This window comes from Siniperca chuatsi, linkage group LG18, assembly GCF_020085105.1.
Source record: "Siniperca chuatsi isolate FFG_IHB_CAS linkage group LG18, ASM2008510v1, whole genome shotgun sequence".
In the NCBI taxonomy this organism is placed as follows: Eukaryota; Metazoa; Chordata; class Actinopteri; order Centrarchiformes; family Sinipercidae; genus Siniperca; species Siniperca chuatsi.
Window position 1 is genome coordinate 11,369,339 of NC_058059.1, and position 21,613 is coordinate 11,390,951.

General features: G+C 39.8%; 1 protein-coding gene across 1 annotated transcript in view; it reads right to left on the reverse strand.

Moving 5' to 3' along the window:
• The window catches only part of pappaa (pregnancy-associated plasma protein A, pappalysin 1a), a 93,256-nt gene that overhangs the window by 7,998 nt on the left and 63,645 nt on the right, over window positions 1–21,613 (reverse strand). The window contains 7 exon segments of the mRNA XM_044173410.1: window positions 10,223–10,321; window positions 11,589–11,660; window positions 15,101–15,216; window positions 15,554–15,701; window positions 16,463–16,697; window positions 16,878–17,079; window positions 17,551–17,734. Of these exon segments, the coding sequence (XP_044029345.1) occupies window positions 10,223–10,321; window positions 11,589–11,660; window positions 15,101–15,216; window positions 15,554–15,701; window positions 16,463–16,697; window positions 16,878–17,079; window positions 17,551–17,734 (1,056 nt within the window).

Consider the following 21,613-nt stretch of genomic DNA (forward strand, 5'->3'; position numbering starts at 1 on the left):
AATAGAATAAGAATTCATAGTTTATTCAATAGGAAAGAAACCCAGTAATGTTTGTTTTGTTATTATTTGATTTACTGGAGTGTGCGTAATGACGCAACAATAGAGCGCTATAAAAGAAAAGAGAGAAAAAAACACCACCGAGAAGCGGGAAGGATGGAGCAGCAGTGACCGTGGCGCACATTACAGGAGCTCACACAACCTAGGAAAAAGTGTTTAAAAAGCCGCGCTTCAGCACACTTGGAAAACTTCCTCTTGTTTCGAGGACTGCGGAGGACTCGCCAACGACTCGTGCAGCCTGGAGCGAGTTTAAATAGTTTTCTAAAGAATGAGCTGGAAGAGCTAAGCTAAAGTTGCTAGCACCGTGACTTTGCTAATTCACCTCGGAACCAGTCGGGAGAGAGAGAGGGGCGTGATCACGGACGATCCGCACTCGCCTGCGTTGAGGACGACAGCCAGGAGAGCGGATTCCGTGTGCCCATCTCATCGATGTACTTCCTTCCGTTTTTGGCCGTAATGGTGAACTGCAGACTGGTAGGATTATTCAACACTATTACAAAGGGATTTGAGCTCCAACGCGCACACCAACAAAACGCAAGCTTGCTGACTCAAAATCGAGTGCACTCGTGGTGGGAATGACTGGTAAATAATTTATGTCGGGGAATTTCTTATAGTGACTATATTTGATTTAAGACTGAACCTTTTCAATATAAAAGCATAAAACGTATCCACTGTGTGAGTCTCGCATTTGTGCACTGTAAAATCAACACTGTAAAAGGAAAATAACCACAAGGTAATTACATTTAGAGCTACCTGTTTTTAACTAATTATAAATTATTATACCTGAGAATCCTCTCATTTAATTTGAAGCTAGAATCATACTTTTACCCTAGACAAAAGGTTTTATACATCGGGATGTCTCTTTTGCCAGTGTTAAATTTGGAAGTTAAAGGAGTCTATATACTGTAGTTATTCCTTGTTAATAACGAGCTGGTTGGCAAAAGGGTTACACACACATTTCTTAAAAGGAGCAGATCCCTCTAAACTGATTTTGATATAGATTATGTTTCCATGTGCCTGAAGGATGTTGTACTTCCCACTACAAGAAGATTCTAACAACCATTAAACAAGTTATTCAGCTCAGAAAATCCTCCAATAATAGAAAGTGAAGAGAAAAATGGATAGAAAGATGAGCTGCAGATTAGGAAACAGAGTCTTTCTAACTCTGTCTCTAAAAAATAAATTGTTTAACTGCAGAGTGCTGTGTTGCAAAGAGTATATACTGTATCAAATTATTTACAATCAACTTTTTACCAAGTTTTTTAAATCTGATTTTTTAAAATAAAAAACTTAAATAATAAGCTCTTCTTACAACTTAACACTTTCTCTGTGCTAAAAGTATGTGATGAAATTAGCCTCACGTTTTGCTTTGGATAGTGGTGTAAAGTAAATGCCTAAAATGTTGTAGTTGGTGGTAAATGAAACACACAGGAAACACCACCAATAGTTTGTGAGAGTCAGGGGTTTGCAGACAGCAGGTCTGTGGAATGACATGGGGGAGCATGCTAGTTACTGAGGAGTAGTGACGCAGGCTCTCTTTAGAAAAGGAGTATAAAATAGGTTGTTTGTGTGTGTGTGTGTGTGTGGAGGGGGGGGTTCCTAATGTGAGGGCCAGGTGGGCAGTGCCCAGACTCCTCTGAGAAAATGAGGCCTACACGTGACGACTTTACAAGCCCAGGGCCGGACACACTTCAGAAACAGCTGTCAACCGCATGAGCAGAGTTTCCTCTGTGGCATTTTGAAGCCAAGAACCCGGGGCTCCTCGCTCCCACCTGACACTTTCTCAGTTTAATTACACTATCTCTCAGTTTCACACTTTCACCATGTCTCTGAGTTTCTTCCTCCTTGTTTTATTACTCCTCTCTCTTGCAGCACATATCCCCACTACCCCTCCCACCTCACTTCCCCTTCCAAGGCCACTTCTGTATATCTCTCTATCTAGAAAATGATGGTGGGTGGCAAATTTGACATGGTTTTCTTTGACCTTGACCTTCAGGGTGGCTGGGCCAGCTGCCACATCTGGCCCTGACTTGAGGTTCTCTCAGGGTGGCTGGGAAATGGGACTGGTTGGCCTTGTAGGCCTGGGGGCTCTCATGCTGCCCCATGTCCCAGGACTGGAGGAAGGCTGGGGGAGGACACCCACTAATAGCAACATGAAAGACCTTCTGAAGAATGCAGACCTTGAAGGGAAGAAGGTGTGTAAGGGGCACAGGCCTGGAGAAAGGGGAACTGGCTGATCAAGGGATGCATAATACACTATTCATTAGCAAGTAACAGTTGTTATTAGAGTGACTTATAACTAGCAGCATTTTTGTCAGTCTTAATATTTCTTGTAGATGTTAAGAAATATGTTAAGAAACACTTTAGGGAATACAGTGCAACTTTGTTTTTCTAAGACTGTTTTTCATATAAATCTAAAATGTAGTCATCTCTGTCCACAAAAGTTAGGGAAAAACAAACAATACAATGCACTGCAAAGCAAATGGAAACTCATAGGAACAAAAACAGTAAGCTGTGCTTCGACCGACTCATGCACATTCAGTCTCACGATTGCATGACAGCACTGTTACTTGGTCATGGCATATCACAGTTAAAATCAATCATCATGGAATAAGTGTGAAATCTGACAAAAACATATAGTCTTTGAGGAAAAAATAATTACTGTATATATACACAACTTGAACAGATGTCTAAATGAGAGAGGCAGAAAGAAACATAGCAGGAAGATGGAGTTTTAAGATTAGGAAGGAGAAAGAGTAACTTAAGATCAAAAGAACACATAACTGAGTTCAGCAAACAGCCCCCCCATCCCCCACCCCACCTCCTGTGTAACTACCTTTGCTCAGCTGTTTAGAAAAGCCCTGCTCCTCCCTCCACATTACCCTTCGTTTCCCTCCCACTAAGATGCATTTTCCCCCTTAACTCCCACTCCCCAAATATACACAGAAAAGTCTGGAATAAAGGAAGCTATGTTGATGCTTATTTAATGATTTGCCCTAAACATTGAATTGCAGTGGCTTGGATAAAAGAGAGAAAATAAGGTGATAAAAAAGCAACTCTTAATGCCTTGACCAAGAAATCCCCCCACTGTATGTGCGGGTGCCTCCTATCTGTGCCATGGCCCCTTCCTCACCTTTAATTGGCAACAGGAAATAAAGTCAACTTAGCTGCACTCAGACATTTAAAAAATAAAGAGCTGTTGATCGCATGTGCATTTGGCATCAAGGTATGTGAATATTTGGAAAATTAGAGAAAGAAACTAACATTATTCACTACTGATGAACATCATACTATCTATGTATATCTACTTATCTGTAATAGCTCCAAAAAATGATCCGTTAGAAATTTGATTTGTGTGGATTATATAGGAATAAGTTAAATGTAAATCTAAACAGCTAAAAACCCAGAGAATAAAGTGACATTTACAATGTTGTTTTGAAAGGGCTTTGTCGATGTGTATCACCAACAGATACAGAGAGGGTAAGCGGCCAGCTGTGGCTATGGTGGCTATCACGAACCATCAGCTTAGACACAAACATCAATCGCGACACATAGCAAGTCACGTAATGAGCATACTTGTGCCAGACTGAGAGCTGTTAACAGGGGTGAGGGACTGGGAGGGATCTCAGCACTTACCCAAGACCCCACCACCAACGCAGACATAAAAACCTACAGGGCCATTTATAAAAAGTTGTTTTAGAGAGGCCAAGCTGTATAACTATATAATCGTGCCCTCTGCATGCTGCTTCCAGCATCCAAGAATGGAATTCCTTCCAAAGGGGGGGGCATTGCGCAGGCAACCCTCAGAAAGGCACACTCCATACCCTTGCCTCCTCTCCTCTCTGCCTCTCCAAATCCACCCAACAGCTTGCAGCTATTAAGGGGAGATCCTGTAGTGACCTTACGTGCAGCCAGTCCTTGCACCTTCAAAGCTCCTGGGGTGGAATAATACACAGCAAGTCATCCAGAACTCCTTAATACACAAATCTCTACCAAAATAACAGACGAATAGAAGCATATGCTGGGAAGGGGAGTAAAAGTAAATGAGCAGCCGAGTTCCATTGCTTTTCACAATACTGCTCCTTTTTCTCTTTTTTCTCCTCCCTCAGTTAGTCAACTCTTATCAAGATGAAACTCTGAGTTGACAAGAAAAAAGATAAGATGAGAAGCAGGAGGAATCTGTAAAACTTTAATAATTGCTAAAGACCTAATTCCTATAACATCATTTAAGCTTGTTTGGAAAGAGTAGAAATTGCCCAATTGTTGTATCTGGAAATAATTTCATTCCAGTCCAAAAATTATAATTTTTCATATTGAACTGTTGAATCATTTCAGATTTGAGAGACATGGCGTTTGATGTTGGGAAACATAATAATAATAAACAATCATGCAACTGCTGTAAAGAAGTCACTTAAGCATCTTCTGCCAAGGAGGGGTGAGCAGATGTTTTCATCAGTGTGTTGTATCTCCTCCATCAGTGGACTGAAGACATAATAGTGGTATGAACATTTGGGTTTAGGTCACAGAGTAAACAAGTGATGCAGATTAGGATGTTTTTTAACCTTTGGACTCTTTGCACAGACTAAAAGGTCAAAAAGATATATGACTGGATGATGAGGGAGAATGAAAGTCTGTTGTAAAATTGTATTTTGTCCTGTTCTTCTCTCTTTACCTCATTACCAAAGATCAGAGGGAAATAGTAGATGTAAAAGGTTTTGGCAGACAAACAAATAAGAGGTGTGCCTGTGTGCCTGTGTATGGTTGTATGGAAGGGATCATATCATTGTTCTCATATGCTGTGTCACAACACACTGAGTCACCAAACTTAACAGCTGCTGGCTGGTGCGTCTGTTCATGTGCTGTACGTTTTTTTGTGTGTGTGTATGTGAGAGAGAGTGTGAGTGAGAGTGAGAAAGAGAGAATGTGAATGAGTATCTGAAAGTGAATGAGAAGAAGAAAGACAGAATGAGAACGAGAGAGTGAATGAGAGTGAGAACGAGAGGGGGAAAGAAAGACAGAGTTGGTACATGTGTGGTTTTTAATTACTCTTTCACAGGCCTGTCTCTATACACCATGTTGAGCCATAATATCCAAAGTCACAAAAAGTAACACCTGTAGTTCTGGGTGTGTGAAACTGTGTATATATGTGAATATTTACACAAATACATGTATGTGTTTTTCTCTTTATGGGCTACAACACCACAGAGTGACTGAGATACAGTTAAGCTGTGTATAGGGGTGGAACAATGTCCTGCTTAAGTACTGTTACTTGACATACAGTATACACTCAGTTGCCAATTTATTAGGTACACCTAGCTATAACTACTGCAGTCTAATACAACACTCCTGCAATAAATCCTACCTTCATAAAACTTATAATGTTCAGTTTTTGTTGAAACAGTTTTAGAGAGGTGTTGGTGTCAACTGTATTGTATTACATTATACAGACAGATGTTTCTATATGAAGCAGGGTACTCTTTCAGCAATATGCAGCTGAATCAGGTGCTTCTCTGTTCAAGGGCAGCAGACCTCCAAGGGACTGGAACCCACGGATTAATTTGCAGCCTTTGATTGTGCAAACAGACTAATGTTTCGACACTACTGTATCAAGATGGCCAAAGACATGAGGTAAACACATATATAGTCAACCTAGAACAGGTGTACAATTGTCGGATAATAGCTTGAACAGGATTTCAAATCTATTGAATAATGGATCCATAAGGTGGGAGCTGCCATAGTCAATGTCCCTTCTTTTCCCCTTAGAAGATGTTTTTATTATTTTGTCCACACCATTTACATCCATGAGGGTGGCTAAATAACAGAAGTACCTCTCTCTAATGCAATGCCATGTCTGTGGCACCAAGAAACTGAAAATGTAAATCTTGAAAAAAAAAGGTCATAAATATATCATTTATTAAAAGACTAAATAATTTCCTAATTTTCAGACATGGATTAGTGTACATTTGGTGTGCAAGTCATTAATTATGTTAGCAGGATGTGGTATGTGGGATTGACTCTCAATAAAACACACTGGCCATGTTCATTCTAATGAGGGAACGTCTGACCCAGTGCAACACTGTGGCTCATTGGTGTGTTCTTAACACTAACCGTATTTTTGGACTATGGAGTCCTAACTATGGAGGTCTATGGCATGAAGGAATGAGCTGTGTCAGGCTTTGGCTACACAGACAACTCTTGTTAGCAGGATCAGTTCATTGTTGGTTTTGCATTTTCATGAGATTCATTAACAATAAAATATATCGAATATTGCTAGACTTCACTATCGCTATCATTTAAAGACCTATACTGTTTCAATGCATGTATTTTTCCTTGATGTCCGTCAGAAAGAGCAGGTCAAATCATAAGAGACATATAGTATGGTTTACAGTACACCCACACAGAAAAACACGAGTCATTTTTAAATCAGATACTAATATTTTTTGGATCTTCGAGGGAGTCGCTTCTTAAGTTAAACACAAAAAATAAAATAAAAGCAATCTAACCCCACAAATAACTGAATTTATTATTTGCCCATTCCATAAATCTATTTTATACAGACAACAGAATTTGTAATAAAAAAATCTGTGTTCAGGAACAACTAAACAAGTTGGGACAAAGTCTTCACTTGTGGTCTGGAGAAGAACATTGATTTCCCGCTAAAGAGGAAAACACTGTCTTTGTCACCCAGAAAGTGTGTTATTCAGCAGCTTAGATGAGAGAGACAGAAATGAGTTACAGATTCCTTTTGTCATATATTGTGTCATTTTGTTTTTAGAGATTTTTATGCAACTCCGTCCTTGGTCGCCTGCCATGCATGTGTTTAGTTTTGGGGAAAATCAGAATCAGGTGCAAAATACCCTGTTTCTGTTTTGACTGAGTCGATCAAATAGGGATGACTGTGAGAATAAGCTTTGCCCAAGAGGAATAAACAACTAGATCCAAATACCTACATAAATGCAAGTACCAAAATGATAAGAAATACGGAGGAAATTTAAATGTGGTAAGTAATAAAACAAAATTAAGTTGTCAGGAAGGCTAATAATTTAAAACTGACATTCAGGTTAATTTGAGTTTCATAAAAATAATATATTTTGTGTATGCAAGCAACCAGCATCAATTACGCAATGGGCTTACAAACTAAAGGGATTATACTTAACATCTGGCTTCCCTCTGTTCCCATATCAATTCCACATATCAGCTTCATTCCTTAGTGTTTAGTACTTTTTGTTTCTCACCCACAGTAACCTTCCTCGCCCCTTGCTCCTGGCAGCTGATAAATAATATTATGATTGGTTATTTCAGAGAAATTTTTCGTATCTTTCCGAATAGTTTCCAGGGGACCTACTGGTTGAAAACACCAGCCAGACTGTTTTCTTCAAATAATGCCCAGGCAAAATGCCTTGCCAAGTTGAATTTGGACACACAGCCTGGAGTTCTTGAGCCCAGGTAATCAATCCACTTACTGTATCATACTGTAGCAGCCCACTGAAAATAACTATGTTTCAGTAGTTGGAATAGAACTGCTCTTCACACTGGTATGACCGGATTTAGTACAAGTAGGTAATTTGATCCTCCATTTGCCTGTAGTGATTATTTCAGCAAACTGGTAACACCTGCTTTGCAGACACTACTACTGACCATCGGCATGCAGCATCCTTGGCTTGGAAATACAGCAGCAGTACACCTGGGCCAGATTCCTCTACAAAGATTAAAGTCCAAGTGAGTTCACATTTAGTCATCCCTTAATTTAGTAAAAATAATGTCAACATGTTTTTTTTAATTTATTGTCAACAGTTTTTTATTATTAAAATGAAGAAAGAGGGAGGGGTGTGTCTGGGTTTGATTGACAGCAGCTGGCAGGCAGGAGAAGGAGAGACAAAATAAACAAACTTTCACTGGAAAAAAAATAAGATGCAGGACAAAACGTGTTCATGTTTGTAAGTTAGATAAAGGGGGAGACCAATAAGGTGATCTCGGTTGTTGTTCAAAGTCTGTGGCCCTTGTGCTGTGGAGCAGATTGCCGTCTGGCTGCCAATTATAGAACATGTTACTGCTTTATGCAAATATGGTTAGAAATTAAGCTATTTGACTGGCTGTATGGAAACAAGTTGTCCATTTACATAGACGTAGAACTAACATGCCAATATGGAACCGAAAGTGATGAAAGATAGTGATTTACAGAGTAGATATGTATGCTGTAGCAGACCAAACGACCAAACATGGAATATAATTTCAGATGGACTTAGATTGGCTAATCTTAAACTAAGGGCAATATTTTCATTGAAATTTTTCTTTAGTCTTGGATTAGTCTTAACCCCTTTTTGTCGACCAAAATTTCAAAACCATCAAGGAATTTCATTTTTAAACTTTAGATTTCTTATTTGACTCCCAAGTATAAGATGTTAAACTGACCATGCCTCCCTTTGACGCAACACAACAAATCCTAACTCTAACAAGACCCGTGGCCTGCTCTCCTCTGGCCCAGCTCAACCCCTCGTTGCTGCAGTAATTCAATGGAGTCTATCCTCCCATTGGGGTCTGTCAGTAAAAGTGAGTTATGCAAGTTCTGGCTGAGGCCCTGCACTGGATTGGGGCCAGAAGATGTAGAGATGAGATAGTGTCAATCAACAGCAGCAAAACCACTTCAGTAGTGAGGTCACTTCCAAGCGGGCTGCTCACCGACTTTCCTGCTGCTATTGAACTTAGGATACACTACTTTACATCTGATAATGAAGTTGTGAATACAGGACAAAACCAAACCATGGACCTCTGGACCTCTTTCTACCTGGAGGTGGGTTATGTATGTTCATAACCGTGCAGCATAGTGCAATCAAATATAAGAATAGTTGTTAAACCCAATTTAACCACAGCTAATTTTGCCAGACATTTAGTAATTTGTGATAACTGCAACAGTCTCAGTGATCTTAATCTTGTACAAATCTGCCATAATTTACTTGCACTGCAAATTACCATACAGACATGGTGGATGTTGATTGATTGAGTAAAATGCACTCGTACAGGAGTATTATTGTTTTATTTTTGTGTGTTGTCTTATTTTTGTATATAACATATTTCTAACACAGACTGGCCAGGAATAATGCAGTCTCTAGTCGAAACTGGGGACTTTCAATTTGTGGTGCAAATTTAGTGATTGTGATAGTGTCTTAACAGACAAAGGTTTAAATAAGGAACAAATCAAACATCAAAGCATCTGTCTCTGGAAAAATGCTGTTAGCCAGGAAAGAAACATGATTATTGTCCTCATGACTAAGGACCCAAAACGTGGGTGAAAAATTGCAAGGTCGACCGGAAGCAATCATGGGAACTTTGATTGTACTGTGAAAGATGGTGAGATGTCCCTTGTATGTCCTTTTTTCCCCAAAGAGGAAATGTAGAGGCTCTCCAGTCAGACACATTGACACAGCCAGCGAGACACATAGACTGCAATATAAATTCAGCAGACATACAGATGCATATGCCAGGAGTACAACTAAAGTCCCTCGCCAGATTCACAGAAACAGGCCAGGCCAGAGAAGCAGATGCTGCAGCACAGAAGCTACAATACACTTCCAATCAGATCCCTTGCCAGCAGCTGGCTGGAATGAGCCAGACAAAGCACCTCCCTGAATTAAGAGAGTTATTACCACAAGGATGACCAAACTTTTTGTCATGCTCAGCTTAATTCTGAAATACAACACAGCTGATTGAGTGTTGACAGATAAAAATAAGATCGCTAACTGTTCCTCTTCTGATTAATAACAACTATAAGGTTGGACACAAGGCAAAGGAAGGAAGAATCTGTTTACAGATGTTCCAAGAGGTGAAATACAGCAGTGTTCAACAGTATATTCAGTTGTGGTTTCCATTATACTTACCTTGTGTAGGTAGAAATGATCATTCATAAATGTCAAAGTTTGACATTGGAAACATAGAACCTCCACTGGATGCATGGCAGTGAAAAAGTAAAAACATCCAAGCGGGATAGGCACAAAAAAAAGGAAAAAAACGCTCACATGTGGGAGGTGGGATTTATTCCTAAGCTATGTGTGACTCCAGAGTTGGGGAACAAACACTGACTGTTGATCAGTGTGACCAGGACCAAATCCAACATCGTCTCTTTGTCTGAAGGGTGAGGTTTATTCTGAGGTACAAGCATGCCACTAACCTTCTTGGTCTTGACAGTGGATTGGCAGCAGTCTCCTCCATCATAGTTGCAGAAGGCTCTGTTGTTGACCGAATCACAGTAGTTGTCTCCCATGAATGGCTATACCAGAGAGAAAGCACATCAATTAGACAAAAACACTGAGTGAGGAACGTATCACCTATTAAACTGGATGATAATGGTTAAAAGATCAATTACCTAAGAAGTCTTTTGTTCTAGTGGTATTTTTCTCTTTTATTTTAGTGCCTTTTAGAGGTCTCTGGATATATTTGCTGATGAATCTGAAACATTAAATTTCCCTCATCTTTCAATGTGACTTTTTCAGCCCTTAGTGGGCCTAACCTGTAAATCAACCTCAGGACACCATAAACTATTCACTGCACAAAACACTCCAATAAGGTGATTTATTGGGTTGGCCCCACCCTCTCCACTTGGGTTACCAATCAGGTTATCCAACTGGCCTAAAGTGGGTAGATGATATCATTCTTCCATGAAGCGAATTGGAATTCTTTCACATGTTGTATTCACATGTGAATGCACCATTTTTAGAGGAAAGACGTTTAGCACGTGATCACATGATCACATGTGTAAAGAGTATTGTAAGAGGTAATACATCAGTAATTACATCAGATTACAGCAAGTTAATAAGTGTCAATGAGCCACACCAATTAGTCTGATGCCAGATACCCATGTACCAACAGCATTTTTAACAGGATTACAAATGTCTAAATGGCCTCTGCCAACAACCACCTGCCCACCCATGTGGTTGTCTTAAGCAACTGGCATCAGAAAAAAACCCTCAATGTGGACAATTAATTGCTAGTGTGTTAAAACACTACTGTATTTTTAACCTCACCCCCAGATCTGATAGCCTGTAGAAAAAACTAGCTGCCAATCTCAGCCCTACCTAGAAACATGTTTAGACCTGTAAATCTAAATATTCTGACAAGAGATTTTGTTTTCACCTACAGTACAGATTGGTCTGAATGTATTATTTGTCCACCCTCTGCTAATCCATTGTCTGTCCAACTCCACTGGCCAAACACAGCAAATTAAATTTTATGAAACTACATTTGGAGGTTATTAAGCCTGAGATTAATTTGTTTTAAAGGTAACTGTTGTGATATTTTCATGCTTGTATGAATATGTACATTCACCATGAAAGTGGAACATTCTGTAATATTGGCGTCTACAGTATAACTGTCTATACTCAAATCCAGCAACATATTATATCAGGCAAATTTCTCATCACTCTGTTTGGTTCGGGATCAAGGAAGCTGGAATGATTAAAGTATGAAAGTATTGTATGATAGATAAGACTATTAATCCACAAATACAAAAAAAAATGTTACTCAGGTTGAGTCCTTACCTCACATCCTTTGATGCAGTGGAGCAGTTCTGGGTGTGGATACCATTTCAGGCCCATTGTACAGACTATACTCTGAAATATAAGACAAAAATTAAGATGAGAAGTACTGGTGCTTTTAATGGTTTGGGTTATTTCCCTTATATGCATGCAGTTGAACAGCTTTGCCAAGACTGTATTCTTTTTACCTGCATTTCAATCCATATAACTCTAACTCTGACTAAAGTCACTGGACACTTTCTAGCCACAAACACACACACACACACACACACACACCTAACACAGTAAAACATACAGTAGGAGTTCATGTGCTAGACATGGAGGCTTTCATTGTCAATTCTTCTTTGATTTACACTGACCTCTTTCCACCTCAGAACAAAGCTGAATAAGTTGATTTTTACAAGATATAAAATGCAGTTTATTCATAATAAGTCATGGCCCCAGGAGGGCCAAGAACTGAGAGCAGGAGACATAGAGAGACATAGAGGTAAAGAGCACCATGTTCTCAAATATATTTGCAGAATGTGTGGAATCCCATCCTGTTCTCCCACCGTGCTCTTCATTGAAATGCAACAGAACATTTGTGTTCAGGGGAGGTGGGCAGCACTATGTATAGAATGTGTAATGTAATGTAATGTAAATGTGAAAATGCATTTGTTCACATGACTCTGGATGGGCATGTGTACCTGTGTTGTGTGACTAAGTCTCCATAAAGTGTGTGTGTTAGGCATAGGGGCAGTTATATGAGTCTACTCGAGCCAGAAGGTGGGGAAAGGTTTTGTTTACAGCATAAGTGTGACCCCAGACGTGGATAGTAGTGTTCATGATCAAAACTGCCATCCTCAGCAAAGGTCTGGCTGACCTCGGATGATCCATTTCTCAGACCCCCTGTGTCCCAATATCTCACAAAGTTGACATGCTTTTCTTTTGTTGCTGCAAACTAAGGTATTTTTCATTTCAGTGCTGTCAGCAAATCAATGCAAAAAAGAAAGATGGGGGGTTGAAGGTGAAGAGAAAGAACAACATAACATCTGAGGACAACTGAGAGCTGCAGGAGTAATTGTTCTACTACTGCAATGTAGTACTGCACAGCAGAATTCAGGCCCGTCTGTGGTGTGTGTACATGTGTGTTCAGTGACAAGGGCTACGATGGTTAGTTCCTATATGGTGGAAGATTAAGCACATTATTTTGTCTTGGATGTCAAACTTTTTGCAACTACTGTACTTTTATTCTCTTTTTCCCATGCTCTGCTATGATGATGTCATCCAGAAACTCCTTCTCTCCCCTCTCTCTCTCTCTCACTTCCTCTCTCTCACTCTTTTTTCCTCTCTCAGTAAGGCCGTAAATCATGATAATCCATGATCGTGGCCTGGCCTCACCCCTCACTACGTATAGGATCCTCACCCTCTGAAGCCTTCCCGGGGCGCTGATACCACATAAAAATAGATCCCTATCCCAGCGCCACCACAGACGAGGTCATGTCATGTAGAAAATGACTAATTCCACAGCAAGCCCGACAGGGTAATTTTGCTGATAAAGGGGGAGGAGGGTGCTGGGGGCGCAAAGTCGTTAGAGATAGAGGGACAGTAAAAAGAAGAGGAAGAGGTGGAGGTAGGGAAGCAGGAGAGAATTCTAAGTGGGTCACACTAAGAACCGAAACACAACTAGTTTAAAGGCAATAAATCAACATCACTTATTAAGGTGGGCAACGCTAACCTCCAACTCAGCAAAGTAGAACTAGAAAGTGGATTTGGGGACATGAGTTCTCTTACGGATAATGTATGAAGAATCCCATCCTAGAGGGGAGCTTAAAAGTATGTTATGATGTCTATTCCTCCTTCCTACACTCCTACTGTTACTACAACTGCTAGCCATTGTCATGATTAATTTCTTTTTCCACCACAGCAACCTCCTACTGTTCTTGTTTCTTAATACCATTTTGTGACAGCGCTGTGCATTTCTTCTATCTTATCTCAGCCATATGCGTGTGTTCTGCGTAGCCCTTGGGTATTTATTGCATTGCCTGTTGCATCTATTTTTCTGCTGCTAGAATTAATTTGGTAGCACTCTCAAGGTGGAACATACAGGATCCCTTAGACTTTGACAGTGAAATTGCAAATGTAAGGTCCTACAAATGACCACATTTTGCCATTAGGTAAATTTCTGTCTGCACACTGGGATGTTTCTAATAATTTTTATTACTATTAGAAAAGGTGTAGCTTATGTGCTTGTGCATGTGTGTGTATTTTTGATGAAATTGATTGTCCTTGTATTACGTATATCAACACAGGAATCAATATATTTGGTAGCTATCAGTTGAGTAGGTAGGTAGTGGCACAGGATAAAACATGACACATGCTAAAAGTGCGCACTACCAGCAAAACCTCTTCCTTCTGCAACCTCCTAACCCTGGTGCATGTCTAAAACACTTACTCCTCTGAAACCCTCACCCCACCCTCACTTCTCCGACTTCTCTTATGCTATCCACTGCCCCCAACAGCATAGCCTCAGGTCTCAAATTACCACTGAGCACAAATCATATCAATTACACAAATCCATGAGAAACAGATCATTTCATGTCCACGTGGCCCAAGCCACCCCTCTCTACTGACATCCACCACAAAAAGCTGCTGACTCAGTGTGACTCTGAAACAAAAACAAAAGGAGTTGTAGGAAAAAAAATACAGTGAGAAATACAATGTGTTCCTTTACTCAGCTGTGGTTTCTCTTTTCTCCATCTCTTGTTACAAAACTTGATGCTATTTAATAAGATCTTTCTTATCTTACTCTACAGCTAAAAGGGCATTAAGCTGACAAAAACACAAAACAAACTGCGCATCACTGACATTAATCAAGTTAAATGGGGAGAGTAAAATTAGAAGAGTAGGTGCAGTCTATTACTCTTTACCTACCTGAGGCATATCCAAATCAAATAAGTTCAATAACCAGTGAGCATCATAGGTGTATTTCAGAAAATTACTGTGACTACTGATGACTACCCATTTGATAAGGTTTTACAACTTGGCCATAGTGGTAGTGGTGGCCCCATGCTTCACAAGAATTCTGCAAAGTTTTTTTGTTTTGTTCTGTTTTTTACACTACAGGTCATTTCTGTTAAAGACAAATATGTGGAAAATTGAATGCTACAAAGGGCACAATTACTTGTTTGTCAGTGTGGGGACAACACTTAATTCCCAAAGATGCTTTGCAGCTTTATATTTCTCCAAGAAGGTAGTTGAAATGTCATACTGAGGACAGGAATGCAAGTGTTTTCACACTTCCAATCCAAAATAGAATAAAAATGTTTGAAGAGTTGCCATGCTTCTAAGACAAATATTTGCAAGGCATTGGGCACAAAACACAGGCACAAGCTGGCATTTTGCATTGTGAGTAATAGAGCCAGGATGTTGACACTATATGTGAAATTCCTTACAGGAGAGTTGTGGATCACAGAACTTTGTGAAGTGCGTCTGTCAGAGCTGTGAGGTAGACACAAACACACGTACAAACTTACCTTGACTTTGTGCGGGTTCCTCCAGTGCTCTTTAAGTACCCTTTCTACTGTCATGTTGCTTGGGAGGATCACCACGTCGTTGTTACTCTCTCTGCACATCAGCTCACACTCCTCACCTGTGTGGTGTGTGTGAGCAAGACAGAAACAGAAAAAACAAAACCAATGAAAGTATGCACAAACCACACCTAGATCAAAGACATTTCAAACGACATATCCTTACCCCTTACCCCCTTCACTTTCAAAGATTTAAGATAGGTTACAGAACTGTGGTTTAGACATTTTGTTTACTCTTATTAAGAACAAATTACAAAGTGAAAAGGAATGAGTAATGCAAAAAATGAAGAATAACACAACACTTAAGAAAAGCTGAGTAATTTGAACAATTAAAGATGCAACATCAGAATGAAGAAAACTGAATTGTTATTATATAACAGTAAATTTGTGCATACAGACCTATGCCGTGTCCTCGCTTGCATGAGTACTGTAGGCTATAATGGAGGTTTTGAGGTAAAGAACACTGGCCTTTGCTGTTTGGGCATAGGCGGAATGACCCTGTCCAGTTTCCATCCTTCCTACAGCGGATCACATTAGACCCCGCACCCTGAAAATAACACATATATTGACTGACAAACAATTATACACACACAATAACACGCAAACACTAGCAGACCAAGGACATTGAGATGGCATCCCATTACAAAAGGGGAAATACAATCCAATTTTTATCAGGCATCCAACCCACAATGCCTGAGAGGCAGAACAGATTAAAAGGTGTATACATTTCAAAAGTCTGTGGCAGCAGGACTATTCTGGAAATCAATAGCAATCTAATTAGCATGGCGTCAAATTGAGTAGGACTAAGGGAGACGAGGAGAGAGAGAGGCAGTGAGAGACAAGCATTCAGACAGTGAGGGCAGTGTAAGAAGTATGAGATAAAAGACGGAGAGGATGGTGAGTGTATTTGGGGAAAAACATTTTTTTACTCAATAATTCTGCATCTTATCGTCAGCTATCATGAGTATATTATACCTATATGGTATTAAATAAAAGTATGTTCACAATAATGTATCTGTAGTGATTTTTAAACAAACAATATTTAAACACACATGACTAATAGTGTATTGTGAAGGGTCTGGGTGCTAAGTATCCAACAAATACAAATACTTCTAATGGATTATACAGTATTTATATTGATTGTATTATTCACTATTTCTGTGCTATGTTGAGCCTAAAAGTCAGAAAACAGTAGAGATGCAAAGAAGGGAGAAAAAGAGAAATTGTCTACTTTTTATACACATGACAAAAAGAAGAGAAACATATAGGTAAAGCAAGAATAGAAAGAGAGGAAAGAGATGGACAGACCTGCTTGCATGGAGCGTGCAGCAGCCTCACCGTATGGGCAGAGCCTCCTGTGGCGGTGAGAGCAGTTTTACCGGCAGGATCAGAGCAGTTGAGTCTGCAGACGCTGTCAAAGCGGAAGCCGTCAGTACAGTGATAGGAGCCATGGAAGATGGGAGGTGGGGGATCACAAGTCACTGGCTCGCATGCCCCCTCTAACCAGCTGCCATCCTCCGTGCACTGGCGCTTAAATGCACGCCTATAGGGAAAGGAGACGATTAACGTTTAGACTTGTGGGTTCTGTGTAACTTTTGTGAGGTTTATATATAGGTTAAAGGTTATAGTATTTAAGTGGAACTGATTCCAGGCCTTACTTTCAATTGGAAACATTTTCTGATGAAGAACCAAGTAAATCAATCGTTCCTATTTTTTTCTTTACCTCTTAGGTTTGTTGGTGACATGGTAGCCTGGCTTGCACTTGTACTTGCAGAGCGTGCCCACTTTGAGGCCTGTCTCATTGCAGCGCTTGGTCTGCAGCACAGCATTGGGTACAGGAGGAGGGGCCGGGCAGCGAAGCTCACAAAGAGCCTCCGGGAAGGACCACAGACCGTCTTCTAGACAGGTGAGAGTGTTGTTTGTACCTGAGGAGAAAAAGGAGAAACGGATAAATGAAAAAAGAAAATTCAGTGTTGATCAGTGAATTTGAAAAAGGATATCAAAAGAAGACAAATAGAAAAGAAACTGATGGAAATGTGTAGATAGAAGAACAGAATATGTGCAGTTGTTGAAAAACCAATGATGAGGATGATTAAGAAAAATGAATAAAATAATTAAACAATCCCATGATAATAATGTAAAATCTATTATATCTCTTTTGGCAATACTGTTTAGAAAATTGAAAAATAATACATGTGCATCAATAACCATTTATTCTTGAAAAATATATAATTAATCATGATCCCAATGTGCATTAAATTTGTAAAATCAAAGGCAAAATCATCATAATTCATCTGTTAACCTTTGACAATGAAATGTACATCTAATCTCATGGACAAAGATAACAGCCTAAAAATATGTATCTGCATGTGTGCATGCTCCACTATGTATCTCACCTACGAGCTGGGCAGGTTCTCGACACTGAAAGGTGCTCTTCTTGCCGTAGGTAGTGCCCTCAGGGAAGTTGAAATGGGCAGGATGAACATGGTATTTGTCTGGCAGACCACAGTCCACAGGCTCACATGACACCTGTTTGTTCCACTTTCCATTTGCACAGGTTATAGTCACTGAAGAGTCGGACTGGAAAATAAGGCAAGGTATCAAGTGAGTGTCGGATAGAGACAGATATATGGATCACAGACCTATTCTGAAGTAGGCTATATGAAAAAGTATGCATTGTCACATGCATTCAGTTGCGCATTGATATGACAGATTGATGTCCCACACTCATCCTGTAAATGTTTACCTCACTAAAATTGACTACAGCAATTCAGCACTCACTTCAACAAGTCTCTAATGTGTAACCTAACAAGGCTTGATCAGGATTAGTTTACTGTATGTCAGTAAGCCTCACAGGTTCAAGTAACTGCTGATAGCATTTGTAAGGTCAAATAATGCCACTCAGACAACTGATATCCAACAACTGCACAATCAGCCCTAACACAAAACAGATTGACTTTGGTGGAAGTGTGACAACTTCTGAGAAACACACACAGAGAGGGAATCTTCCACAACTGGAATATCACCCTCTGTGGATTTATCCTTTTTGTGAGTTTCTGTGTAATGATGATACTAAGAAAGCAGTTGTGACATATTACTTTTACACCCAACAAAAATTATATTCAGGTAATGCTCAATCAATTTTTACTGTTAGATGGGAAACAAAGAAAATGGAGGAAAACGTAGGTAGTTGGATTTTGCACAAGCTTTTCAAACAAATTAGTGTCATGATTGCAGTTTTTTTGTTAAGTTAGCTAATGTCATTAACTGTGCTGCATGGCTTAGTGATTGACAGTAGTTGACTATGCAGTTGCCTGTCAACAGAAAATCCCCAGTGCTTCTTCTTGTGCATGCTTCTCAAAATAAAGGCAGACTGCCTCACATTTTCAAGCCTACAGAGAGCATCCTGTGCGATTGGGTCCTTACATGTTGTTGGAATGTGGGAGGAAACTGGAGAACCCAGAGGAAATCCAGACATGGGGGAGAACATGAAAAATCCACAAGAAACGGACTCAGGCCAGAAGTCAAACCCAACAGTGGTAACACCACTCTACTATGACAAACAAAGACAAGCTTAGACAAGACCTAGCATAATAGATTAACAACCCTTCCATTCCCTTTATGGATCTATCATAGAGAATAGCCCTTGATTAGAAACAGCAGCCATTCAGGTTACTGCTGAAGAAGCTATGTCCTAGCAAGGTCTGACTGAGACTTGCAAAGGCCACATGTCTTGCATTTATTGTGTGTGTCTGTGTGTGTGTTTGTGTGTATGAACTCATTGTTTATACACCTTGTACACATATCAATGTGCAACCATTTCTGATCAGGAGTGATAAGAAGATTGTGCAGAGAATATAGCATTAAGGACCCAGTATTTGCTGGTATATGAGTTCCTGGAAATAGCAATGGCAACCAGAATGTTTTCAAAACATTACATGTCAAAATGGCAATCTCTCGTTCCTCACTTTTTTTCACCAGAAACATTTCCTGATCTTAGGTCTATTTCCTATTAGAAATAGCTCTGATTCCTGTAAATTATTTGGCTTGTGGTATGATATTTGCAGAGATGAGACCAAAATGGGGAGCCACTGCATCATCCAAACCTCAACTGTTTTCATCCTCTTCCATTAAAGAGCACCATGTAACGCAACAGGAATGCTTAAATTGATAGCGGTGCCAAGAAATCTTACAACAAAGCTGTGAGAGCTCAATCATTTTGACTTTTCCTTCTCAGAACAAAAAAGGAAAACCTGTGTTTCTACCATGAATTACATTCTACCCCTATTTTGGTTGACTTTAATTACACACATCTTTTAAAGAGTGGCCAAACTTTAAGGCCACACAAACTGGACTCATACATTACATATCTATTGCTTCATAACCTTCTCTCTCTATCCACGTATTTCTATCTTTCATCTTGATCCCATTATATGATACTGCATAACAGTATCAGGTTCCCTTAAAATAAATAAGCTCCTTTCATATTTGGATTTTCAACAAGGTAACATATGCATCGCATGTGAGTGCCTGCTGAAAAATAACTGGGTGTAGAGTTGAACGAGTCAATCATGATGGGAGGTTGAGAACAAAGTCTGCATAGAAGAAATGTGGAAAGATCTATTTAGTGTAAATGTGCTGACTGTAAATATGTGTGCAAATGGCATGTTAAGTAAGTTTGTGAAATTGTGTATATGTGTGTTAGGTTACAAGTTTTGCCCATCCTAAAACCGTGTGTGTGTGTGAGTGTGTGTGTGTAAAACTGTGGTCAAGTTTATGCACATACAAACACACACAGAAACCCATTTATATTTACGTGCAGCTGCCATGAGCTGTTTTCGCATTTAATCAAGCGTGTATCCCCAAGTGTGTAAATGTATATAGGGTTGTGTGCCTGTATGTGCACTGTGTGTGTAAATGTGTGGGAATTTTCCTTCCTTTAAAAAATTTACAGCTGACTATTTCTCTTCCAGAAGCGCTTTTAACAACCTTTGGCTACTCTGCCTAATTCAAGCCAGACAGACTAACAGACAAATGAACTGTCAGACTGACAGCCTCTTCCTTCAACTTAGGGGTTTGCTTTAGTTGGGATGGCACACAAACACTTAAGCACAAAAAGTGTAGCACTAACACAGTGCACATTGATAGGTAGAGTTATTACTGTATTGCTTAGTGCTGGAATTAAGTATAATTTATTAGTGTGTAGTCCTCATGGAAAAGCCCTTATGAAACAGTTTTGGAGAAAAATCAGCTTTACTTAGAAGCAGAGCTTATTTGCTTGGAAGATACACACTTTCTGGTAGAAAAACACAACAGTTGCAAAAATGATTCTGGACAAGAATGTGTTCAGAACAATAACATGCGGCTGGGTGTTACTGAGAATCTAACAGTACTCAGAAGCAGACATGCTTCTAAGTACATATAATTCTGGAAGGGTTAGTGTTTTTTAAATGATAACCATGTCAGCCTGGACAGAGTGGATTTCAAATCAACCAACTGTGAGAGCTTTTGTTTTGAGTGGAAGAATTAAGGAACATTTTTAAAGTCTAAAAATTCTGAGTACAAAAAGAGAGCAACTCTTTTCCCAGTGTGGAGTCGACTGAATGTTACATATGCTTTCTATTATTATAGCAGATAAGGCGTACAGGGATGGGCTCTATAGGTTTGACCACTACAGGGCGGCACACGGAAATTTGTATACACATGCTCGTCCAATCAGAAGGACCCCTGCTAATCACGTGGTCCTAGCCATATCACTGTCAAATCCTAACTCAGCATCCGCAAAGTCAGCAATGTGAGGAGCAACAGACTGACAATGTTGAAGGGCTCCACATGTGCTTTAAAAACTAGGATTAAAATGCACAGCTTTCACTCTCATTCACACATCTTTCGCTTATAGGCTTACAAGGGTGAAACCTAGTACAGGTATCCCCTGCTGTGGCATTATCAGCACAGAATAGAACTGAAACACTGAAAATCATGATGCCCTTTCATGACCCCTCTGCAGAGGTGGAGGATAGGTAAAATATGACACTGAGAAATAGCCTTATTGACCTTAATGTCACAGTTAATCTGAGGTTAAAGCGTCTTTTCAGGCATACAAACCACCAGTGTACCTGCCTTATATGCAGAAGCACCAGTGGGACATCTCCACTGCTATATGACTAAGAAGGCACATGATGGTTAGTGCTGTCACATGTGGAACTCTCTGGACTTCCTGCACTTGCTGGATAGCTGACATACATGTGAACCAGGAACATAGTGTTCGTCACTTTACCTCCTGGCTAAGAGGCAAGGGATGTGAGCCTGGGATAAGGTATTTTAAGTCCATTTAAATTCTAGTTTATTAATTACCATGGTGATATTTGTCCTCTACATTCAACCCATTCTTATTAGCTGGATCCAGCTCTGAGGCCAGCGCCTTGATGAAGGTCAAAAGCAAGAGTATTTCTAATACAG